The following is a 27,082-nucleotide window of genomic DNA, read 5'->3' as shown; positions in this document are numbered from 1 at the left end:
AGGTGGGACTTTAGCTGAAACTTGAAGGAGGCTAAGAGGCAGAGAAAAGGAAGGAGAGTTACAAGAGTGGGGGCCAGACAAGAAGAATGCTCAGAGTTGGAAGACAGACTGTCTTGTTCAAAGAACAGCAAGGAGGCCAGCAAGAATCGAAGAGTATGTGGTGGGGCCGAAGGTGTAGGAAGATTATTTGGAGGTCATACTTTTCAAGTCTTGGCTCATCCCAAGTCTTTGAAGTTTGGCTTTGATGAAGCATTTTGTGCTTTCCCCTTCTGTTCCTCTCACTAAACTGGTACATTTTCCCCGGCCTCACCTTTATCTCCTGGCTTCCTCCCCCTTCACCCCCCCCCAGCAAATTTATTTATTTTATGTTTAATTTATGAAAGAAAACAAGCATTTCCATAAGAGTAACATAAAAAAGATGATTGCACATGAAAATGAAAATCTATTATGTTATAACTCACTATTCCTTTTAAGTATATAATAAAGGTATCATGTGAATGTCTTTTTTTTCTTTTCCCTTTCCCAAGATGGAATACTACTGTGCTATAAGAAATGAAGAGCTCAATGATCTTTGAAAAAGATGGGAAGAAGCTTTTTTAGTATCCTTTAATGCTTGTGCCATCTTCTGAGAGTACCTCTAATTTAGTCTGTATATGTATATTTTTTGTGTATATGTACGTGTGTGTATAATATGTATATGTTGTTTGTACTTAGTTGTTTGCTGCTCTGCCATTGGACCGTAAGCTCCTAGAGAGAAAGGGGCTGCTTTTGCATTTCTTTCTATCCTCAGCATTTAGCACGGTGCTTGGCACATAAGTAAGTGTCTAATCAATGTTTATGGACTGACTGGAGGATGGATGGAAGCAGGAAAGAGACTTGAGGCAGGGGGAATAATCAGAAATAATCTGAGCAGGAGGTGAAGAAGGCCTGAGCCAGGGTTATGATTATGTGAATGGGGAGGAGACAGATGTGAAAGATGTATAAATCATAGGATCATTAAGTCATGTGCTTTGAGCTATTTTCAAATCGTGGTGATGGATTTAGAGCGCTAATTCACTCAAACTCTCTTGCCTGATCTGTTCTGTGAACAATGATCTACATTTGCAAGATGACTGATTTCAGACCTGAAAATTGTACTGAGTCAGGTGAAGAAGGAGTTCAAAGCCGTGGAAAGAACACGTGTACTGGGTCACAGTAGGCAGCAAGACTAACTATATACTTTGGAATTCCAGCTTTCTGACTCAGTCCAGAGATCTTTCCATAAAGGAGACCTTACCTGAATCTTTTTGGAGTGTCATCTGATATGCATTAGTCAGCCTGACAGTCAGTTGGAGTCGTGAACAAAGAAAATCTCTTGAGTTATTACAAACTTGTCAAAATCCATTCCAGCTCTACTGTATTCCTGTGACTCCTGGATTCTTGCTTTTGGCCTACTCCTTTCTCAGCATTTTTTACTGGTAGCTCTTACCAGTGTTATTGGACTAACTCTTCCTCAGAGATCATAGCCTGGCACTAGCAAGAGACAGGCTCAGCTATATTATGACACCTTTTGCAAATGAAGAATCCTTCTGCAATCACATTGATTTAAAAAATTTGTTTGGAGTTTACACAGTGCAACTGGCTCTGGAGTCAGAAGGACCTGAGTTCAAAAATGGCCTCATTCACTTACTATTTGTGTGACCCTGGATAAGTCACATAACCCTCACCCTGCAAAAAGAATTTAAATAGTGACAACAATTATGTAAAATAAAATGACTTTGATAGGCTCTAGGACTTAGATCAATTCACTAGCCAATCATGATTTTCAAGAAGACTCCTAATAGAACATGCCTCCTCCCAATATTTGGCACTGAGTGATGAACTAAAGAGACAGAATAAGCCATACATTTTTAGATATAGTCAACGTAATGATTTGTTTTGCTTGTTTTGTATTATTATATGTTATAATGGAGAACTTTGATTTGGGGTAGTGACAGAGATAAGAAAAGACAAGAAAAAAAAGAGTACCAGTGAAGCATTTTAATACAATTTAAAAAAAAATCAAACTATACCTAAGAGAAGTTCAGTTTTATATAGTTTTATAAAGAATCCTCTTTTCTTATTCTTATTCTACTCTGTATATTGAAAAACATTTAAAAAATTAAAAATAAGTTGAGTTCTCATAAAGAATTTTTTTTTAAAAATCAGGTACAGATTCAACTGATAAAACTCAGCAATAAAGGAATTAAATGACAAAAGCCAAGACTGACCTTAGGACTATTGCAATCTGAAGTCACCCTGATTTATCTTTCTAGAATACTACACAAAGGGTGGCCAATTAGAATTCAGTGGAAAAGAGAGGAAGCGTTTGACTTTGTTAGACTACTGAGCTCTCTTTTGCTGCTTGACTGGTTTTTTGCTTTTTAACAGAAAATGAAGAGAAGCTTTTACTTTTTTGGGGGTTGGGGGTGGGGGGTAAGGGGACAGATATAGAAACTGATTAGCATAAAAGAAATAATGGCAAAGGTCAAGTTAACCTGAAGGTTAAATAGATGGCAGATCACAGTGACCCAGGTGTTATTACTAAAAACTACCACAAATACAGAGGAAATGGCACTAGATTTGAAGTTGGAAGACCTGGATTCTCTGACTCTTTTTTTTTTTTTTTGATGAGGCAATTGGGGTTAAGTGACTTGCCCAGGGTCACACAGCCAGTAAGTGTTAAGTATCTGAGGTCAAACTTGAACTCAGGTCTTTCTGAATCCAGGGCTGGTGATCTATCCACTTCACCATCTAGCTGGCCCTATCTCTGACTCTTACTAGTTGTATGTGTGAGACTAGGCAAGACCTAGTCTCCCTTCTGTGCTTCAGTTGTCTCCAGCTATCACATGGGGATAATTTGCATAATTGTGCATATTCACAGGGTTTTATGAGAAAAAGATTCATAAACTACAACGTCCCATATCAATGTATACTAACCTGATCATTGCTATTATCATCATATGCTCCCCTCATCTTACCCTCTTAGAAGACCTTGTTTCCTTCAAAACCTGACTTAAAAGCTACCCCTAAAGAGGCCTTTCTTGAATCCTCCAGCAGCCAGTACTTCCTCATCTCATTTCTCTGTAGGCATTTTGTAGATAGTATTATGAGTACATGTGCCTCTCGTCTCCTGATTGAAGGAAGTTCCTTGTGAATAAGGATTGTTTCATTTTTGTCTCTGTATTTCTAGTGTATAGCACTTGGTAAATGCCCATCAACACTAGAAAACTAGATTAAATTCCATAGGACATCTTTCACTACTGGACTATCTATTTACTAGATATTTGTAGGAATAATATAATAATATGGGGACTCAAAAATGCCAATGCAGAAATAAAGTATATATATTTGTGTATATACACATGACATGACATAAATGACATGACATATCTGACATGAACACTGAAAGTTCTACTGAACATATATTTAGATGGTACAATATATCATTTTATACCTAGATTTCCTAGCACTTAGATTAAAAAAAAAACACACTCACATTTTTATTTCTACAAAGATTTAAAAAAAAACAACACAGAATTAATTGGGCATGTTTTGTCCAGAAGAGAAACCGTAAATAATACACAAAAGCACAGTACATCTGGATAGCCACAGACCTGAACATGCTTCTTTCTGACCATCTTTGTGCCACCTACACATCAATAGTATAGTTATTGCCACCAACATCTATCTCCCCATTCCCAAGGTTTCCAAAAAGGCCTTGTCAACTGATTGTCCTTCATTCTTGGTTTTCCTTTAATATCTTTGACTATCCATCCTGATCTCTGTGACTTCTCAGACCAAAAAACCTTCCCCTAGTCACTACTCACCTATATTAGAATATAAGTTCAGTGAGGACAGGGATTGTCTTGGCTTTGTATTTTTATCCCTTGAACTATACAGAGCTTTGGTACATAGTGAGAGCTTAGTAATCACTTCTTCATTCATCGATCCAATCAAATAAGTGTTTAACCTCTTCACCATGGAAACTCACCTTACCCCTGGACTATTCACATCAGAGGACCTGCTGCCACTGAGGCCTCAACCTTCTGATTGGCTAATTCCTCCCAGAACCTCCCCTTTAAGGAAGAGGCCTAGGCTAAAGACATCTTCATCCTTCTTCAGGCTGCAATGTTGACTCATCTCCCCAGGATTTTCTCTACTATGTTTCCAATACTCCATATCTTACTCCATACCTTCTTCCCTCTCTGAACTCCCTTTTAAGTGTAGTCTTTCCCATTAGAATGTTAATTCCCTGTAGGCAGAGACTGTCTTTTTGATTCTATTTTTATTCCTAGTGCTTAGCACACAGTAGGAGCTCAATAAATGCTTGTTGACTAAGTGTTTTAGACTTGCACTTTTTATTGATCTCCAATCCTCTGACCAGATGACTTGATTTTCAACTTAACTTGAGAGGATCAAAATGATCCCACTATGTCAACAAAGTATCAAAATCAGATAATTTCTCCAAATCTGAAGTGAGGATGAGGTATAAAATGAAACTGAAATTGCAAAGGATGAGTATAAAGAACTCCTTTCACTTTTCTTTTCTCCTGGACCACAAAGTATTTGTCTTTACATTAACTCTGAGATTCAGAGGCAAAGGGACTCATTCATTTGCCAAGGAAGACCCTTCCACCAACCTCTAGACCTAACTTCCTCAATTCTATTCTCATATTCTCATTCTCCCCCCACCCCTCTCTCTCCCCAATCCCCCCAGGGCACTGAAAACTGATCTGCTCATAGTCACACAGCTAAAGGTGGGCCTCAATGGACAAGTGTCATCTTGCCTTTCTAGATAACATTCTATTTTTCTCCTTTTACTATTAAAAGTCTTACTTAACTGCAATGCCTAAACACATTCCCGACTAACTCCATTTAATTTTTAAATGGTTTATTGGTGCTGTTTGCCTTTATATCACAGTCTTCTCACCCTTCTTCCTTCACTCAACCCTCCTTTGTGATAAAGAAAAGCAATTAAACAAAAAAATTTCTATGAGGGCATCTGACTCTCTATATACTACTCTACAGTAGCAATCTCTACCTTCTTTGCCATGAAGGAGGTATATTTTATTATCTGTTTGAGAATTTCATTAGTTTTCAATTACTCAAGGTTAGATTTCCTAGTAGGGTTATTTTCCTTTACTTTCTTGTAGTCACTGTGTATATTACTCTCTTGGTTCTGCTTAATAAGTTAAAACCTTCTCACAGGTCTCCAAATTCTTCATTTTTCATTTATTACTAAACAATAATATTCCAATATATTCATAAACCAGTTTTTTTCAGTCATTACTCTAATTAATCAGCACTCATTCATTTCCAGTTCTTTGCTATAACAGAGTTGCCATGAATATTTTTGCATGAATCGGGCCTTTATTTTCATCTCACTTGCTTAAATTTCAAAAAAAAATTCTTATTCCATACATTTCCATACAAACTGTAAATGAAACATGAATCTCTATTCTATACAGGTTGTATGTTTAAGAGAATATCATAAATTCAACATGTTAGTTTCAACCTGTTAGTCCTGTTTCTCTCTATCTCCCTCTGAACCTCATGTTTTGTGTATTTTTAAAAAAGTGCTACAATGACCCTTTTGTCTTTGGGGGCTATCCCTATTGCTGCTATAAATATTTTTGTAAATATGTGTGTTTTCCTTCTTTCTTTGATCTCTTTTGGCTCTATGCCTGGTAGTCCCACTCACTTTTTAACAGGCTTGTTCCACCTCCCATCTATTACTGAAAATATACCATCAGCCTCTATACTGCCATTGTCAGTGACTTTTGCTCAGCACTCATTCTCATTGACACTGTAGGCCTCCCTTTCCTTTTTCCATGACACAAAGGGAGTTTTTTTCCCAATGTCTCTGACCACTCCTGGGCTTATACTTTGTTCTCCCACCCTCCCGAGTTCCTTAGGGGAACTTATAACCTATAAATGTGTTAAGCACAATCATAGGTTTTAGGATTGGAAGTTACCTTAAAAATCATTGTAGTTCAACATTTTCATTTTCTTGGTGAGGAAACTGATATTCAGAGAATTTAATTAAGTGGTTTGCCCATAGTTACACAGAAAGTAAGCAGTACAGATGAGTTTTAAACCCAGGACTTATTCCAAATGAGTGCCCTTTCAGTACAACATGTAATCTCCCACTGGAATAAATGTGCAAGATGACTAATTTAAACGAGACATTTAGATGCATGCATTTTGGTATGCTTGATTTGAAAAAAATTACCTCATCACCTTGTTATTTCCATTTGACTTTGAAACACACAGTGTGCCCAGATGTCAAAAGCAACAAATGCTTGACCCCCCCATAAACCTTAGTGGTGGGGCTGGGAACAGGGAATAACTTGAGAGTTCCCCATTTTCCACTATGGTGTGGGCCCCAATGAATCTTCTTAAATTCATTAATTCTCACCAAATTGTCCTAGCTTGGACCAGTTTCTAGTTCCCCCAAAACCCAAGGTGAGTAGAGTGATTCTGGAGTCTTTCCAATTAGATCTTATTCAAAGAAATCAATGAAAATTCCATGGATGGGAATTGTAAAACCAATCCACTCCCACTAGAACCTCCCTGGGCATTAGGTCATAGGGGTTCCCCTAAAGCAACCCAGTAACCACTGTCACAAGTACAACAAAAGTATCTACAAAAGTAGCCTTGGGCTACTCGGGAAATTTTGTCTTAGCAACAAACTGCAGTTATAACCCAAGTGGAAATTACTGGACTCTCCAGTCTAGGACACTATATTGGATCAGTGTCACAAATGCATGCAAATCACTAGTATGTCTTAATTTACTATATCTTTTCCTTCAAATTCTAAAATTCCTATGGGTAAATTTTTTTCAGTCTTGAGAGTTCTGTTAGGGGGAGGTTTCTAAGGAAAAGAATCAGGTACGAAAATTAAGTAGGCCTGAACCTTTGGGGAAAAAAATCTTTTTTTTTTTTTTTTTTTTTTTGGTGAGGCAATTGGGGTTAAGTGACTTGCCCAGGGTCACACAGTCAGTAAGTGTCAAGTGTCTGAGGCTGGATTTGAACCCAGGTTCTCTTGAATCCAGACCCAGTGCTCTATCCACTACACCACCTAGCTGCCCCAAAAATATCTTTTTGAAAGAAATTCTTCATAGCAAATGGAGTTTGCCCTACGAGTCTCTCATTAACAACTTGTCATCAAATAACAGAACTTCTGTAGATAAGCTACTCTTCAAACATGATATTTTATAGCAATAAAAAAATGTGCTAAACTCCAAAGGGTAATGTGCTATATACTGTAAAAACTTTATCATCTGTAGCAAATCAGAAATTTCTAAAACAGTTGGAATGTGAAAACACATTCTACAGGCCCATGACTTCTCCACAAAAGATGAAAGGACTGAAGTAGGGGGAGGGAATGAATATGAAACTAAATTATCACCCAGGTCAGTGTGTGTAAATGCAGAATAACAATAAAACTTGCCAATTTCTGGTTTACTTATTTCCTTGAAGTTATAAGATACTTAAATGGTATGAACAGGAAATTAACAGAAATGGCTCGGGGAGAATTATTTCACCCTAGATGGAAAACAGAATGAGTTGCTTTGGGGATAATGGGTGAGGAGAGGGCTAAGTTCAAAGAATGGCCTCATACTTCTTGAAGGAAGATGTCCCAGAGATTTACTGATGTAGACTCTGGAAGTGCTATCAAAATCAGCTCCTTCTGTTTTACAGCTTTTGGCACTATACTTCCTGATCTACTAGCTGTGTTTTGGAAAAGAAAAATAGTCCCGGGCTGGGTAACTATTTGGTTGACAAGAGAAATGTTAAAAAAAAAAAAAACAACACATTTTTTTTAAAAGAGAGAAATGTTCACCTTAGCTCTTTTCTTCTAGAATGTTGGTCTGCAAAAAATGTTGCACAGAAAGAGATATGTATTTCTTATCTCAGAGGGAGATACAAAATAAAGACTATGACTATGTGACCATCACAAAATCATTTGCTTCTCAGTCACTTAGAAGGATCTATCTGTTTGGAATTATTATGTGTATGATGCCAAGGAAAAGGGATGGTGTTTCATTAGGGACCACACTTTGTCCTTTGCTATAGAAATGTGAGCAAAACTGATGGATGTCCTTTTTCATCTGACTGCCAGGGATATGTGTGTGTGTGTGTGTGTGTGTGTGTGTGTGTGTGTGTGTGTGTGTGTGTGTGTGTGTGTGTGTGTGTGTGAGAGACAAATCCTAAAATCTGGGACACTCAACGTGGAGCATAAATCCACCACAGCCATAGGGTTGCTTCATCTCAGCTATGTAGAAGCATGAGGTCTTTTTCAGGGTCCTCACACTTAGCATAAAAGAATTATGTCATGCCATATTTATGTTTGGCCTGTTTTGAAGGACTTAAACTGATGAGGCTTTCATTACTTACTTTACTGCCACCCTTGAAGAAACTGAATATAGCAGATTTCCCATTTTATTCAGTTACATGGAATACTCAAAAAAACAACAACCCACAAACAAAAAACAGTTAGGTTCAGTCAGTCAATAACCATTCATTAAGTCCTACTATGTGCCAGGCTTTGTACTAGGTGCTGGGGATACAAAGGGGGCAAAAGAGCGTCCTTGCTTTCAAGGAGTTAATGGTCTAAAGGGGGAAATGACACTCAAACAACTACATGCAAACAAGATATAGGCAGGATAAATTGGGGAGGATCAACTGAGGGAAGAAACTAGCAATAAGGGAAATCAGAGAAAGCCTCTTGTAGAAGGTGGGGTTTTAGCTGGGACTTGAAGGAAGCCAAGAAGTAGACATAAGGAGGAAGAGAATTCCAGGCATGGGGGGCAGCCAGCAGAAATGCACTGAGATAGGAGACAGTGTCTTGTGGGAGGAATAGCAGAAGACTAGAAGGTGAAACGGGACTGCTTCCAGAGAAGGGAGTATATTGGAAACTCAGTCAGGCAATAAACATTTATTAAGCACCTACTACACGCCAGGCAATATACAAAGTGCAGTGGATCCAAAAAGAGGCAAAAAAAAAAGCCATTGCCCTCAAGAAGTTCACAGTAAAATAGCGAGAGACAGCAAGCATATACAAACAAGTTAGATACAGGATAAATAGGAAATAGCAGAGGGAAAGACACTAAAATTAAGAGGGGGTGGAAAATGCTTCCTGTAAAAGATAGGATTTTAGTTGTGACTTCAAGGAAGCCAACAGGCAGAGATGAGGAGGGAGAGCCTTCCAGGCATGGGGGAGAAAGGAAAAACCCAGAGCAGAGAGGTGGACTGTCTTGTTAATGGAACAAGCCAGGAAGCCAATGTCACTGGATAGAAGAGTATATGGTAGGCAGGAAGGTCTAAGAACACTAGAAAGACAGGAGGGGGCTAGGTTATAAAAGGCTAAACAGAGCACTTTGTATTTGATTTTGGAGAAGGTTACTGGAGTTTACTGAGTAGAAGGGGTGACATGAGTGGAATTGTGTTTTAGGAAAATTACTTTGGTGGCTGAAGGAAGGATGGATTGGAGTTTGGAGAGACTTGCAGTGGGCAGACCCACTAGCTGGCAACTGCAGTAGTCCAGATGTGAGGTGATAAGGGCCTGCACCAGAGCAGCGGCAACGTCAGAAGAGAAAAGGAGGTAGATTTGAGACATGTTTTTGGCAACAGATTGGATATGATAGGTGAGAGAATGAGGAGGTGAAGATGATACTTAGGTTGTGAACCTGAAGGATTAGGAGGATAGTGTTAGCCTCTATAGTAATAGGGAAGGTAGGAGGAGGTGAGGATTTAGGGGGAAAGATAATGAGTTTGGTTTTAGACACACTGAGCTTATGTCTACTGGACATGGAGTTTGACCTCTGATGGAGATTTGAGATTGGAAGTTAGCAGAGAGGTGAGGGCAAGATAGGTAGATTTGAGAATTGTCAGCATAGATAAGGGGATTTTTGAATTCTTGAACATAGAGTTGGTACATTTGTGGGAGATGGCAAGATCAAGGGTATGAACTACTTTGTGTGTGGCTAAGATGAGATGGAAAAGTAGGTCATGGGATGTGAGTAGGTTGAAGAACTGAGTGGTTATGGTTTTTGAGGGGGAGTCAATGTGTATGCTGAAGTCACCTAGTATGAGGACAGCAGTTGGGGAAGAGAGAAAAATTGTGAGCAAAGTACTGACCTCACTGAGGAAGACAGAGGAGGGATATGGAGTCTGTAGACAACAGCTACCAGGATTTTGATTGGGTGGTAGACACGAATAACATGAACCTCAAAGAGAAGAGGTTACTGAGTGATGAAGGAAGGGAGAGAGCCTGGAAATGGCGTGGGGAGCAAGGAGTATTCTAACTTCCCCACCTCAAGCAGTGAGCCAAGGAAAATAAGGGGAAGTGGGAGGGGGGTAGAATATTAATTTGCACATAATCTGAGAAGTTTCTGATTATAATAATCCTCCCTGACTCATTTATGCCACCACTCACATTATCACATTATATTTTAAAAAGTAAATTGGCGAGAGACCTTTTTACAGCTTCTGAGATCTGAAGCTCTTGCTTTCCACTTGAGGTAGAACTTGAGGGAAGAAACAGGGAACATGAACATGGACTATATGCCAAGAGGAGGTTCAAATCCTTTATTTGTTTATGATTTCAAAGTACTTCACAGATTGTAAGCCACTAAATATAGCATATGTGGTAGGAGAACAGTTTCCTGATGCCGCTTCCCTTAACCTGATACAGCTTCCTCCTCACATAAGACCCCCACACAATGTCCTAGCTGCTTTACTGGTGCAGCATCTTTCTCCCACATCTGATTGGTCCCAACTTCTGTGACTCAGCTTCCTGGGATAGGGCCAATAAAAAACCTTAGCCATGTGGGGCTCTATGCCTCTTAAATGTGGTAGGTACCCGAGACTCCACGAGTCACTATACCCTGATGACTGCCCGACCACATAGACACATTTCCAGATGGAGACAAATGGAGAAGATGGAGAAATTAAGTGCTACTGTATCCTTGCTACATTAGAATAAAGTAAACCTCCACCTTTGTTAAATTTTCAGTGACTCATGAGGGCCTCATTTTGTCCCAATATTGAACCTGAAATAAGAAGGTGCTGGCATTAGAGTCTCACCTACAACAGCATATTTGCTCAAAAGGATTTTTCTGATCCTTCTTTTTGTTTGTTTGTTTTTTTTTTTTTAAGTGAGGCAATTGGGGTTAAGTGACTTGCCCAGGGTCACACAGCTAGTAAGTGTTAAGTGCCTGAGGCCGGATTTGAACTCAGGTCCTCCTGACTCCAGGGCCAGTGCTCTATCCACTGCACCACCTAGCTGCCCCTCTGATCCTTCTTCATGCTTTGATTTGATAACCATGAGACCTTCCTAACATGAACACTGGTACTCAGACCCTCCAGGTACAAAAGACTCTTCACTCTTTTCTTCCATTATGAACTGTGGTTTGTTTTATTTATTTAAAGAACTCTTCTGCACTGGGAAACAGCAGAATAAGATCATACCAGCATATTGGGAAAGGGGATATATACAAACTGAAGATTACTTCACCACAAGCCTTAATTTCTAGCTTCTGAGGATTCTTGTAAAAAGAGAGGCTCAGAGCCTACTGGAAAGCAGGAGGAAGGGTATGTTATTGGTTCAGGGGGTAAAACCTATTCAGGACTTCACTGTCAAAGTTCTTCCTCTATTGATGTGTCTCCCTTCTTTTTCCAATGACCACTTTTTTCTATGCTGGACAGCAAGAACTATTTCTGGATACAATTGTTAAAGTTATGAGAAGCCTTCCACTGTCAGCAGGTCCAATTCAAGACTCCTAAAAGAAAATAAACTGGAATCTGATTTTCTAAAGTACTTTCCCAAACCACAATCCTATTACTTGAAACCAGAAAAATCTCATTCTAAAGACATACTCACCTTGCAACAAGCTTTCTAATAAAATGTTTTGTTAGAATTAAAATGGAACTTTTTCTACCAAGTCAAATATTTATCATGATGGGTCAGTGTAATCGGCATCTTAGAAAGTTCCAAGGGGTTTAACATTTTTATCAATGATATAGATAAAGGCATATTAAATTTGCAGATGACACAAAGGTGGGAGTAAGAGCACCAAAAGTCAGTAATCAATTCAGGATCCCAAAGGATCCTGACAGGCTAGGTCATTCACTGGAATCTAATAAGATGAAATACAATATGAATAAATGTAAAGCCTTGCCCTTGGGCACAAAAAATCAACTTCACAGATAGAGGATGGGTGAGGCACAGACAGAGAAAAGTAGTTCTGGTATGGGAGTTTTTTAGTATTCTAAGTTCAATAAGTCAGTTATAGGATGCTGCAGCCAAAAAAAGCCTATGAGACCTTGAGCTGAATGAAGAGGGGCATAGCTTACTGGAACAGTGAGATAACAGGACTATTATACTGGGCCCAGATCAGACCTCATATGAAGCACCATGTTCAGTATTGGGTACCACATTTAAGCAGGATGTAGCCAGGTTGGCAAGTCTGGAGAAGAAGAGACAGCATGGTTCAGAGGCTCAAGTCTCCAACATGAGGATCAGTTGAAGAAACTGGGTATGTTTATCCTGAGAAAAGGAGGTTCAGAGGGGACATGACAACTTTCTTTTAAATACCTGAAGGGAAGAGAGAAGAGACTTGCTCCATTTGGCCTCAGGAGCACTGGGTAGAAGTTGAAAAGAGGCTAATTTCTGCTTAGGGCCAGGAAAAACTTCGAAGCTATCCAAAAGTGGGGCGGGCTTCCTATAGTGGTGGTGGGTTTCCTCTGCTTGGAGGTCTTAAAGTAGAAAAGTGGATGATTCTTTGTCAGGTATCTCACGGTGGGAAATCTTTTGGGGTATGGGTTGGACCACAGGGCCACTGAGGTCTCTTCCAATTCTCAGATGCTGTGTTTCTGCTTCCTGATTGATCACCAACAAATTCTTTTGCACTTGCATTTAAAGTACCTCTAAAGTCAGGTTGTGCTCAGCAACAAATACAGTCCCCAAACACAGACTTTTAAAGTCTTTGACACAAGCACATGCCCACTTCAATTTGTTTTGACAGAAAACAGGCAAGGACGGGAAGGGTGAGAGGGGGCATCTGCTGAGGTAATTTATCTTAGTATGCTTCCTTTCTCCTATGACGAAGAAAGAATAATGTTAGTTTGTTGTTTGCCAAAGACATGGGGATTTTTCAGGGAATGAATGGTACTATAAATACACAGCATTATTCTGCCCTGCTCCTGAGGACACTGCCTGTCTAGACAGCATCTATACACCACATCTTAATAAAACCAGGGCTCCTGGTTGAGTTGTCTGAGCACCATGAGGTCATCGGGATGGAAATATTGCCCCAAATAAAATCATTATTAAACAAAGGATGATCACATAGAGAAGTTCATCATATTTTCACAGAACATTATAATTGGGACAGTCAAGATTATTTAACTCTAACCCTCAGTCTGCAAATGAGGATGCTGAGAGTTGAAAACTCTTTAATAACTTGCTCACGGTCAAACAGATGATAAGCAGCAGAGCTGGGATTTGAACTCAGGACTTACAGACTCCAAGTTCTTCTACTACATCATACTTCCAACTCCTCTCTTATCCCTATTTTAATGGCTGGTCCCCATCTGTGGACCAAAAAACAAAGACTTCAAAAATCTTCAACACAAGAAGAAGTCAGAGGGGGTTTCTTTTCTACAGGTAGTTGATGTGCCTTTGCCTAGATTGAACCCTGGGCCTGAAGTGTTACTTCTTCTCAACTTCACCTCTTGGAAGGGTAAGGCCCCTTCTAAGCTCAACTAGAACATCATCTCTTACATTAAGCCCTTTCCTGGCCCCACCACCTCAGAACAGCTCTTAGTGCCTCTCCTTGATGAAATTACCTTGCATTTACTTTTTATGTATTTTGCATCTATTTATGCGAATACATGTTGTTTTCATTTTTGTCTTTGTAACCTCAGCACTAACTAGTCAAGGGCCTGGTGCGAAGGCACTTAAGAACTGCTTGTAGATTGATGCTACATTTTGGGAACATAGAGACTTTTGACAATTGCCTCCTTTCACCGCTTAGGTTAGGATTTTTCATGTGATTGATAATACAACCATAAAATATTATAATCTCTTGCATACTTCTGAGGTGCCACACTTTTACTCAAGAAATTAGTGTGTTGGCAACATCTGTCTGTTATTATTAAGTACTACTATTTCTGTTTTAAATCCTTGCTGGAGCCCATGGGTATCCCTGGATTCTTGAAGACTGTCAGGGAAACACCAGCTCTAGTAGGAGCTACCAAGCTGAACAAACTTACTTGTTAAGTAGTAGACTGATGTGTTACCTGAGGCCCAGTAAGTTCAGGGAGGTACGTCCCCAGCAGGCTGTCCAATACATGAGAGATTATTTCAGCCACCCAACCCAGGAAACAGTCAACTTAGGCATGGAGGGAGGAGCACTATTTGAATCAGCAGTGGGATCCACTGAGAACTCCATGTATGAAATCATGGCTGCTGGTATGTGCAGATGCGGCAAAGAGATGAAATGTATCAAAAATATTTTGCAAAGAGTAGGATTAGAATATGGCCAGTTTCCAGGACTTTGCTTTGATTCCTCAATAGCTTGCTGTATAGTCTAACCCTTGAATTTCTAGTCCTAAATCCTGTTTTTATGTCATAAGAGTTTTTCCAGTTATTTTTTTTATGAGGTACTAAATCCAGTTGTCCAGACTAGTAAACTCAGCTGCGGAGTATATAGGGAAGAAAAGACTGCAGGCTACATCCCCTGCCGAACAATTCCTTTTGCACAGAAGGAGAAAATTTTAAAAAAACACACAACAAAATGTGCTGTGCAGCTGCAGATGACACCTCAAATCCAGTTAACATACAAATGGATGAAACACAGACAAACACAGATAAAAGGGCAACTAGACTCAGCATAACCTCCATCATGACCTCTGTGAATACCTCAGCAAAACATGTCACAAAAAGGTTGCCCTAACAAAGTATATTCACTTTTGCATTAAAGTCAAAGAAAGTGCTATTATCACAAGACAGAGATTAGTGCTTTCCCTCTGGGATATCCCCAATTTTTCCTGTTTGTACACAGTGGTTTTCGTGTTGTCTTCCCCACTTTGACTTGAATTCAAATCTGACCTCAGACACTTACCAGCTGTGTGACCCTGGCCAAGTCACTTAACCTGTTTGCTTCAGTTTTCTCAACTGTAAAATGAGGGTAAGAGAAGCACCTAACTCAAAGGGTTGTTGTGAAGATCAAGTGAGATATTTGTAAAGTGCTTCACACAGTGCTCAGCACAAAGTAGGCACTATATAAATGCATAAAAGACTGTGAGCTCCTTGAGAAGTATGAACTATTTTTTGCCTCTCTGTATTCCCAGTGCTTGGTACATAGTAGGTGCTTAATAAATGCTTGCTGACTGGTTTTAATGTCTGAATCTGGTATATTGAAAGTACTTACTTTATGATGCTGGCATATTTTATTTCTGATGTCAAAGGTGAGCATTTCCCCAGTGGGATGGAGGTAAGGAGGAAAAACGATGAACAGATATAACTGGAGAGACCCCCTCACAAAGACACAGGTGACTCTAGGAGGCACCATGATGCAGAGAGCAAAAAAGGATAAATCTCACCTGGTGTAATCCTGGAGTGTAGAGTAAAACTCCAGGAGGCCTTGAGCCTGTAGGTGTGGACTAGGCTGTCCTATTTCTGCACTATTTGACTCTCCCAGAGGTTCAGATTCAAACCAGAGTTTTCCTTAGGTATTTTCCAGAACAGTTCAAAATACACTGGGAGCAGTTTAAGAATTAATTACCATAACCTCTCCATCTATCTCTGGGATCTCTGAGGCTGACTTGGCCCAGGAGATCAGCTCACTAGAACATGCTTCTCCAATGGTGAGAACTATTTCAGTCTTAGCCCCCCAACCTTAGAGCCGCCCCTGGGTTCTAGATCAGAAACTGCCCTATGATCAGCTGATGTCACCCTATGAATGCTTTGGTCATAGGACATCCTATCCTCCACTCAGCGTGCAGTCCCTGGCCTGTATCTGCCTACTGGCTGAGGAGCCTTCTACTGGAGATCTAATCATCCCACAGTCGAGTATTTGAGGTTTCTGTTTCCCCTGCATGAGTTTTTCTGCCTTAGCTGAGAGAAGCAAAAGAGCCAGGTAGAAGGAGTCCTGGACTTCAAATGAGGAGAAATTTGAGCTCCAATCCTGCCTCTGATTCTTACTAAATGTGCAACCACAGACAGTCAAGTCACTTAACCAATGTGAAGCTCAGTTTCATTATCTGTAAAACGAGGAAGACAGTAAGACTCCCTGAACGGTTTCTTACAAATTTGTAAGGATCAAATGAGACCATTTTTGTAAAACACTGGGCCAAGCATCAAGAAGACTTGACTTAAAGTCTAGCCTCGCACACTTCCTAGCTATGGGACTTTGGGCGTGTAATGTCTGCAGTTTGCTTCAATTTCCTCAACTGTAAAATTGGGATAATACATGCTCTTACCTCCTAAAGTCATTATGAGGACCAAATGAGAGAATATTGGCACATAGTAGGTACTTAATAAATCCTTCCTTCCTCTCACCTATTACTACTATTGTTGTTAGACTACAAGTTGCCTGAAGGCACATTATGTCTTTCTTATTCTTCATACTACCTCCTGTAGAGCTGGGTACATAAAATATAATGCTTGATGAGTGGTTCCCTAGTACAATAAGATGTGGAAGATGCTACAGGAAATCTGTATGGCTATGTTGGGTGGACATTATCATTTCAGACTAATTCATTAAAACTCTCTTCAGGTCATGGAACTCAAGGTTATATATGAAGTGTTTCCCCCCAACCCCCCACCGCCTTAGGAAAGGAGGCTAGATATTTTAAATTAGGAGGTATTTTTAACTCCCTATAATGTGGATCTAAGGATATTTCCTTTGTAAATTAAAGAATACAATCTGGAACAGGCCCATTTTGCACTCTCCTATCAGCAGCTTTGCTCCTTCCACTTTGGGCCTCATTACTTTGGAAGCCAGAGACTGAATAATTCTACATGCTAGTTTCCTATGTTCTTAAGAACTTGGGTCTATGCTATATAAAGATGTTGATCTGTACTCCACATATTTCTGTCTTCCATAATTCTGTGCTACTTGTTCTCTATTTTTTGAAGGGAGGGAGGCCCAAACATAATCACCATAGATCTGAAACTGTTTTTCAATTTAAAGAGTTGTCTTGGGCAGGGACAAATTCAATGATTTGCCCAGGGTCAACAAATCAGTACGTATCAGAGGCAAAGCTTGAACCCAAATCCTCCTGAATGAGTCCAGTTGTCTATCCACTATGCCATACTATTTTGGATACTGCTCTCCAATATACCAATGTATTTGGCTAAGCATGAATTGCTTGCTAATCACAGGATCTTGGATCCAGAGCTGAAAGGGGCTTTAAGAGGCTCCAGGTACTAATGGAACTGGAAGTTCTAAAGGATTTTTCTGCAATTCTATTTCCCTTTTCTTTAATCTAGCCACAGAAGCTGTGTTTTGGTTAATTATGTGATACAAGGGGTGAGAATTCTGGATGACTGTCCTGTGGTAGGATTGATGTATCTAAAGGATAACAAATGGAAAACATTTTAAAAGCAACTACCTTCCTGTGGCTTCTTTTTTAACCATGTCAATGAGGGTAAGCTTGCTCTCTTAAGTCTATTTGTAAATTCAAGATCTAGAGCAAGGGATGTTGTTCATTTAAAAGATTAAGGAGGGGCAGCTAGGTGGCTCAGTGGATAGAGCACCAGCCCTGGATTCAGGAGGACACGAGTTCAAATCCAGCCTCAAACACTTAACACTTACTAGCTGTGTGACCCTGGACAAGTCACTTAACCCTAATTGCTCTGCCAAAAAAAACCCCCCAAAACCAAAACCAGGAAAAAAAAAAAGATTAAGGAAAGCAGTGGGAACTTAACTAGTACACCAGGCTAGAACATACCAGTGGCCAGCAGCAGACCATCCAAAACATTCAACTGATGTTTCTGTTTTTCAAATATTATGCTTTGCAAAAGAGCTAACTGATCTACTTCCTGCCTCTGAGGGAGTAACTGAAAGCAGGGATTGTTTCTTCTTTGTATTTGTAACCCCAGCTCTTAGAACAGTTCCTGGAACATAGTAGGCACTTAAAGGTTTGTTGATTGACTGAAAATTAAAGGAAACCCTCATTAGAAATCATTTTCTGAAGCATACTGGTAAGGCTTCAGATAAGTATTCAGCATCACTTTAAGCTGAGATAGATCAAGGCAGAGAATGTTGATAATAATTAAAAAAAAAAAAACCCAAGAGGACCACTGGTCCTAGATTCCAAGATTTCTAACTGTGTTAGCAGACCAAAACAATTCTGTACCAAAATTTTAAAAAATAGTAATCACAGAGCAAAGACATTAGAAAGTAAGTTACCTACCTGTGCTACCTCTTCAAAATCTTCGTGACGTTTCTGCAGTGCTCTGGCCCTGTGGAGAGACTTGCCCACGCCAGTGTGCTTGCTTAGAAATGCTTCTCCATGGTTCTCAATCCAGTCCAATACCTAGGAAGGAAACAAGCATGTTACTATGAAAATAACAGCTCTCATTAATACTTTCATGTTGGTTAGTAAAGATTAAATTCTGACATGGAAAAAATGGGATATGAAAATCCAAACTTGAATGGAAATTCAAGAGTAGTGATGAGATATTGGTATACAACACTCTTTTTTTTTTTTTTTTTTTTAGTGAGGCAATTGGGGTTAAGTGACTTGCCCAGGGTCACACAGCTAGTAAGTGTTAAGTGTCTGAGGCCGGATTTGAACTCAGGTAGTCCTGACTCCAGGGCCGGTGCTCTATCCACTGTGCCATCTAGCTGCCCCGGTATACAACACTCTTAAGAGTCAAATCTTACAGAGCCTTTTCCATTATAGAACTTTAATCGGATCTTACACTAAATGTCACACTAAAAGCAGAAATTTAACTGTTTAGATATTACATTAGTTATAAAGCTGAGAAGACTGAGTTACCTTTGCACTTTGTACAATATAACTTTGAAAGTGAAAATTAACACTCAACACATGCATTAACTAGGTAACTTCTGACCCACTGTTAAAACATATAAGTTTACTAACTAAATCACAAGAAAACAAAGAAAGAAACCCAAAAGATGGTTTAGATTCTCCTTTCTATCTGGCTAAAATTATGTTCCATAGATTGAGGGCTTTCAAGCTATAATTCCATAACTGAATTACTTTAAAATTTTATCCTCTTTAAAAGCAAAGAAATTAACCTTTTTAATTATGAAAAGCCATTCTCACTTATCATTACGACACAATGAATAGTTTGCTGGGTCTCTACCTAATAAATCTTGGATAACTGACTATACTTAAAGTAATGCTTTCATTATAATAACTGCATACACCTTTTGACTCCCTTTTCTTCCAAAGGTGGTGAGGGTGGATGAAGAGCACACAACTGTCATGTAAATCACTAGGTAAAAATGAAGTGCTTTAATTAGTTAAATCAAATTTTAACAAAATTACTTATGCTTGACAAGTACAAAATATAATATTTAAGTGTGAATAATGATTCAGAATCATTTTGACCATCTTTCGTACTATGGTAAAATAAAGATTATGGAAACCAGATTCAGTTATCTTGGTAAGATTTCTAACTGTGTTAGCAGATCAAAACGATTCTGTACCAAAATTTTTAAAAATAGTGATCACAGAGCTAAGGCCATATCTTAAAGAACTGTTAGAGTTAATAGCATAGGGATAGAGGATCTCCTTATCCTTTGTTAACTGAGAAACTGAGAGCTCTCCATGCTCTGTACTGCTGGGGCTAATTGAGTGACAGCTAGGCCTCTGGAGAGAAAAAGAGGAAGCAGCTGATAGAGGCTATCTTCATTATTCACAGTTAACTTGCTCTCCATAACATTCTGAACTTCCCCCATGCAAACCAGAGCCAATGTAATTAACTATCAAGCAGCTTTCGGACTATTCTTCAGACATTAGGCAACTCCTACACACTTAGCCTTTCTCTAAAGTAAATGCCACATACAATACTTTTGTGATGCTATAGAATTCTCTGAAATTACTATCAACATGTTTGTTATATGAGCAGAAATGGAGACGAGGCCGGGTTCTAAAGGCCCAATCTTGTTATTCTGCTTTCTGGGTTGTTCTCTTGAGGACCTTTAACCTTGGGCCTATTTATGTTTCCCGTGGAGAAAATAGAATATGGGTACTCTGCCTTATACCTGAAGCTCATTACTCAACCTGTTTCTGTCAACAGCAACCATTTTTCTAGGTACCTGGAGTTAGAAAATTATTTTATAAACATTTCTCTCTTTTCACAATGTCCTATTGGTTCTTCCTCTGTAACGTTTCTTGAATCCATCTTTTACTTTCCATTCCCAATGCCACCACCTTAGGTGACATCCTCACCACTTCGAGTCTGGACCACTGCCACAGCCTCCTGGCTGGCCTACCTGACCTTTACTGCCAGGTTACTATTTCAAAAACGTTGCCCTCATCATGTCACTTCCTTGTTCAAAAACTTTCAATGAATCCCCATTACTGAACAGAGGAAAGTAACTAGATGCAAGCTGGCATTCAAAGCCATCTCCATCTGACTCCATCCAATCTGACGCTCCAACATGAAGCCTCTGCTGAAGTCAGGCCAGTCTACTCATTGTCTCTCTCAGACTGATTACCTCCTGATTCATTGAGCTAAATGCATTTTACATGCCATACTCAACCCTGCCTTTCAGACTTTGCTAATGTATTCTTCTTGTCTTCCTCTTTTCTACCTATCAATATTCTCCTACCATCTTTCAGGAAGCCCTATCTCCTTCCAGTCTTTAAAGCCAGAGCTCATAAAGTACTCATTGCTTATACCATTCATTTTAGTACTTAACTAAATATACTACTGAGGGCCAAGGACAAAACCTTGAGGATGAAATCCATATCTAGAGGGTAGGAGAAGGAACAGGAATCATCAAAAGACAAAGAGAAATAGCAACTAGGATTAGGAAAGGAACCAGGATATTACCCAGTCAGTGAAGCCAGTTTTAATAAGGTGAGGATGGTGAAAAAAAAAATCATTTAAGTGATTCTCTCAGAAAAAAAAAAATAATTAAGACAATTTGCAAATCAAAAGGGCACGTCATGCATTCAAAACCAAATGGATTTAAAAAAAAAATTCACTCTTTCTGAATAAATAAAGAGGCAGCTATGTGGCACTTTGGATAAAGCACTGGACCTGGAATCACAAAGTCCTGAGTTCAAATGTGACCTCAGACACTTACTAGCTCTGTGGCCCTGAGCAAGCCACTTAACCTCTGTGGGCCTCAATTTCCTCAACTAAGGAATAATGAGTAATAATAATAGTACCCACCTTCCAGGGCTGTTGTGAGGCTTGAACTTAATAATTTCTTGATCCCTTCCTTCCCTACTCACACCATTTTTTCTCATCATTAAAATGACCTCGAACTATTATACAGTCCTTAGTAGAAATGGACTAGCCCTAGCAGCTAAAAAGATGGCTACACAAATTACTCAATGGGCTATAAACACATCACAGCATAGAATGTATTAGTTGGGGTATTAAGAAAAGCTCTTGAACTCCAGCAAACCCCTGTCCCTGGAGAACATTTTGATTCTGAGGAAAATGGTAGAACTCCACTGGGGTGAGTCTAGTTTGGGCGATCACTGTTTACACTTGCTCTGAGGTTCCCTCAAGAGACCATGTTGTTTCCACAGAAGCATCACAGCATGACAACAGACTTGGGAGTCAGAAGATCTAGGTTCAAGCCTCTCATTTGACATTTACTATGTCAAAACAAATTGCTCAATTTCTTTAAGCTTCAGTTTCTCTACAAAATGAAGATTACAATATGGTGCTACTTATTCTACAGGGTTTGTTGTGAGGCACAGATGAAATAATATATGTCAAGTGTTTTACAAACTGTAAAGCCCTCTGTGTTACTATTCCAGATGTAGTCCTACTAGCTAGTTCAGTCCTGTAGCTTTTAGTAACTTCTTTCTCTGAAACCTCTAAGTGAACCTTATCCCTTAGGCTAGCTGGGAACAATCCAATCTCTATTAGACAACTCTGGACTGAGGTCAAATACAGGTCCTTTCTAGGGCCTAATCTCCTGGTCTGGTCCCACACCTTCAAATTGGACCTGGTCATGGAATGGCCAACACACAGATTTTATATGGCCTTGAAGATGGCATCGCCATCAGCTTGCTGTGATGGTTTGTAGGCCAAGCCTGAAGTGATACTGAAAGGTGACCGACAGAATGCTATATGATCGAATTTGACGGGTCTGCTGTGTTTCCTGTTTAAAAATTCTATTATTCATGAGAGTCGAATTTGTACTTATGTCACATCTTTCCTCATCTGAGTAAGCATCTTGAAGAGAGGAACTATATATTTGACTTCCTAGGTTCACAGAAATAAAGATCTCCCTTTTAAATGCACATGGGGCCTGTCATCAAAGCTGATTGTTGAGTGGCTGCTCATTTAGGACTAAGCATTTTTTTCTAAAAGTTTTAATGAAACAGATGCCCTCAGCTGGTGCTGCTGTATTAGTCACATGACTTCAAGGCACATATAAAAGCAGTTAAATTGTTTATGTGACTAAAAATCCTTTGAGGACACATTACGAAACCTGGGCACCACTCACTCCTAAAGAAATGTCTCAATGACAACTTCAAGATCTCTTAACCTCCAAGTCTGGATACATTTAATGGAATGTGCCTTTGGGCATAAAGCCAATACCAGGAAGAAGAAAGCTATCAAATATTTTAAGCCTGAAAAGAATGTAAAGAGATGCATAAATAACAGCTATGCTACATTCAACTTTTACAATTTGACAGAAAGGCCACAGAGCCTATTTCATTCTTCTTAGTTACAACACTTTCTGTCTGCCTTGCATTTCTTATATATCTTGTATTCTTCTAAAATAGAAAAAAAGAAGGAATACCTCATTAGCAAAATGGACAGTTAAGTGGCTCAGTTACTAGAGTGTAGGGCTTGAAGTCAGCAAGGCGAGTTCAAATCCAGTCATAGACAATAGCTATGTGACTCTGGGCAAGTCACTTAATCTGTTTTGTCCCACTTTCCTCATCTGTAAAATGGAGATAATAATAGCAACAACCACTAAGGGGTGTTGAAAGGATCAAATAAGATAATATTTGTAAAGTCCAGTGCGTAGCACATTGTAGGCACTATATAAATGTTAGCTATTATTATTATCAGGAACAAAATAAAACACAAGCGGATGACAAATCCCAGAACAGATTTTACATTAGGCCACAGTTTTGTAAATGAAAAAGAATAGGAAAATAACAAGTCAAAGCGTATCAGGAGATGAATATTTTTAAATTACAATTTCTTTTTTTAATTTAAAGTTTTAGTGATGCAGAATTAGGAAAAAAAAATCAGCTCTTAACCGCTTTCTCAAATCCTAGTCCATCACATCTAATGTCTTGTTCATCCAAGGCCCTCACAAAAGGAAATGCTATTAAATTTCCCACAATGACAAGAGGACTTCAATCAAGCAGTCAACAATTAGAATTCCTACAAAGACAGAGGAAATTCAATCTATCAACAAAGGCCTACTATGTGCCAGGCACTGAAAAAAGAAATGGTAAGTGCTGGTAAATTTCCAACATGACAAGAAGGACTCAATCAAGTCACCAACAATTAGATTTCCAACAACGACATAGGAAATTCAATCTACCACCAAGGACCTACTATGTGCCAGGCTACAAATACATTTTTAAAAGAACAGTGAAATGTCATACAGTGATCTAAAATAATTAAAGACAGTCATGCAATCAAAGATGATACTCGATAGCAAGGTTTCCCTGGGGGATGCTCTGTGTTTGGCAGTTTGTAATACACTTCCTAGCTTTCCAAAGAATTCCTCATCAACAGTTGTAACTTAAATCTGTCCAAATCACATTTTAAAGAAATGCTTGTTAAAATTTTCAAGCCAAAACATTTGCAGAACAAGGGGTTTCATTCATCAAAGCCCAGGGCTCGGCTGGCTAACCACAGGCATTTCCCAATCTAACTCTTACCCCCAAGCCAACCAAACTGGAGCCAGAAGCACTGCTGCCTATCTGGAGACCTGGTGACCCTCCCTAACAAAAGGACTCACATCCCAGCTGCTGCTCTCCTCCCAGGCTCAGAGAAGCCTGACCGCTTTCACCAGGGGTAGGAGAACGTTCTTCCAGGAGCAGCAGACCCAGTGCTGACTCCCTTTCCTGTTCAGATTAAGCAGGAAGGAGCAGGATGTGATGTGATCTAGGTTCCTCTGTATTTCAGTGCCCTCTAATGGACAAAATGGTACCTTCAAATTTAAAGGCTGCCTTAATGCCTGACTCTCAGGAGAGATGTTACAGCCCAAGGGATTTTAGGCCTTTCCTACCACCATGATGGTGAATAGAATCAAATCACAAAATCCTAGATTTGAGGCTAGAAGAAGTGACCTTTGATGTCTTCCAGTCCAACCCTTTAATTTTACAAAGGAAGAAAGTAAAGCCTAAGCAAGTGAAATTCCCCCCCACCCCCTCCACAAGGGGACATTGTTAATAAGTAGCTGATTTGGAATTTGAATAAAGATCCTCTGACTCCAAATTCAAGTCTTTCCATGGTTCATTCAGCTTGAAGGCCTGTCCCTTTTGCAAGCCCACAGCCTGAGAAACATTAAAAGCTTATACAGTGTCTTACCAGCAATCTTTTTGTTTATTTATTTATTTTTGGGTGGGGCAATGAGGGTTAAGTGACTTGCCCATGGTCACATAGCTAGTGTCAAGTGTCTGAGGCCACATTTGAACTCAGGTCCTCCTGAATCCAGGGCCAGTGCTTTAGCCACTGCAACACCCAGCTGCCCCCACCAGCAATCTTAAGGAATGAATTTTCCTTCAAAAACTTGTACTTTGGGGCAGCTAGGTGGCACAATAGATAAAGCACCGGCCCTGGATTCAGAAGGACCTGAGTTCAAATCCGGCCTTAGACACTTGACACTTACTAGCTGTATGTGTGACCCTGGGCAAGTCACTTAACCCCCATTGCCCTGCAAAAAAAAGAAGAAGTAAGAAGAAAAACTTGTACTTTGTTTTGGATAGAAGTCTTTTCCAAATCAGTAACATAATTTAACCGTTCGTTGATGACAGCAGCATCACTGTAAATATTAGTTGTTTTTTTTTTTTTACAACAAATAGCCTCAAATACCTTACAATATTAAAAGTTATTGTCTACTTATGGTTTTTCCCCCAGTTATTCCTTCAACGTCCAGAAAATGTTATTTCTTATTGTTATCTATGTTACCTATTTTCTTTGGCTCACCATATTATTATTCCAAACCCCTTCCCCCCATGTATATTTCCTATTTTTTTTTTTGCTCATAATCTATAATGGACTGGGAAAACCAAGCAGGTTAGAATTGTGTTAAAAAGAAAAGTAAATAGGCTCCAAGTGAAGTCCTGAAGGGATCTGTTCATGAGATCTAAGAAATATATATTTCCTTTTTCACAAGTTTCTTTAGTTTATTAATTCAATTATTTATTGACTAATCAATATCAATAATATCAATATTTATTGAGCAACTGCTATGTATAAAAGATACAAAAAAGGCAGGGTTTGATACCTCAAGACGTAGTTATCTGGCATCAAATAAAACATACTATGTGTCTTCTATATTAACTACTCCCCAAAGATCATTTGTCATCTATTAGATTGTTACTTTTAAAGACTTAGGACTAAAAACAATCTCTTTACTCACAGGTAGTTAGTGGCATTTGGCAGAAAACAAATATAAAATTTTCAGTAAACTTTTTATTTTTAGGGAATAATTAACAAAAAAAATTCAACTGTGGAAAATTTACAAGAGGATGAATAATGGTCATGATATAATAATAATAATAACAATAATAACAACAATAATAATAGATGATAGCTAATACTTACACAGCGTGGGCCAAAAGTTAGGAATCTTTAATAATACCTTCTTTTTAATTTTTTTTACTTACAATGCCATAGCATCATATACAGTATATATAGGGAATTAATTGACATTACATGTGAAAAATCCAATCTCGTAAATGGCAAAACATAAAAAATAATTTCCAAAAAGTTATTAAAACATGAGACCCCCTTATGACTTTTGGCCCACCCTGTATAATGCTTTATGGTTTACATAGTCTTTTACATGTTAAATCATTTGATCCTCACAACAACCCCATGAGGTAGGTGCTATTATTATCCCCATTTTGCAGGGGTTAAGTGAATTCCCTAGGGTCACAAAGCTAAACTATTAGTATCTGAAACAAGATTCAAACTCAAAACCTTCTGACCTCAAGTTCATATTCTAGCCACTGTGGCAATTAGCTGCCCACATGATGAAGGTATGGATGGTTTTTGATGCATTAGAGGAAGCAGTATGAACACCAGTGAGATCAGTGATACATTCAAGTATGAAAGAAATAAGCCAAAATATAAATTACTTTAACTGATTTTAGAATTTTAAATGGACAATGTAACATATGAATAAAAATATCAGATTACCAAAGAGAGGGGCCTTCTAATTCACATTTAATAGTAGACAGGATAAAATGAGTTTTCAAAGAATAGACTTGTGATTTAAAAAAAAAAACATTAAATGAAAAGAAATAAAAAGAAACATTCATATGGACGGTTTTAAACTTTTTTGACACTGAATTTGATTTGATTCTTTTTATAGAACATCAAATCTTTTTTTCCTGTTGCAAAATATTGACTTCCTCCATGCTCCACCCTGAATTCTCTATAAAGCCAAAATTAACATATTTTCATTTGTTTTGGTTACTTCCTTATTCAGGCCCTGTTGGCTTTGATAATTTAAATCATCAGTGATGCCATGTGATGGATTATTTTAACCTTAAAATATTTTATTTTCTATAAAATGTTTTTGGAAAATCCTGCTAAACTCTTTGGTAAAAACATTTAGAATTCAAGATTTTTAAATTAATTAAATCAAAGCTACCTTAGATTATGTAAAAATGAGATCAAACA

The 27,082-nt window shown here is 38.8% G+C and overlaps 1 protein-coding gene across 1 annotated transcript in view; it reads right to left on the bottom strand.

Moving 5' to 3' along the window:
• The window catches only part of TRIO (trio Rho guanine nucleotide exchange factor), a 274,256-nt gene that overhangs the window by 201,544 nt on the left and 45,630 nt on the right, over positions 1-27,082 (bottom strand). The window contains exon 6 of the mRNA XM_043979301.1: positions 18,451-18,573. Within this exon, the coding sequence (XP_043835236.1) occupies positions 18,451-18,573 (123 nt within the window). The remainder of the gene's footprint in view (positions 1-18,450; positions 18,574-27,082) is intronic.

Source organism: Dromiciops gliroides, chromosome 1 (genome assembly GCF_019393635.1).
Source record: "Dromiciops gliroides isolate mDroGli1 chromosome 1, mDroGli1.pri, whole genome shotgun sequence".
Classification (NCBI taxonomy): Eukaryota; Metazoa; Chordata; class Mammalia; order Microbiotheria; family Microbiotheriidae; genus Dromiciops; species Dromiciops gliroides.
This window is presented reverse-complemented; position numbering and strand designations above follow the sequence as displayed.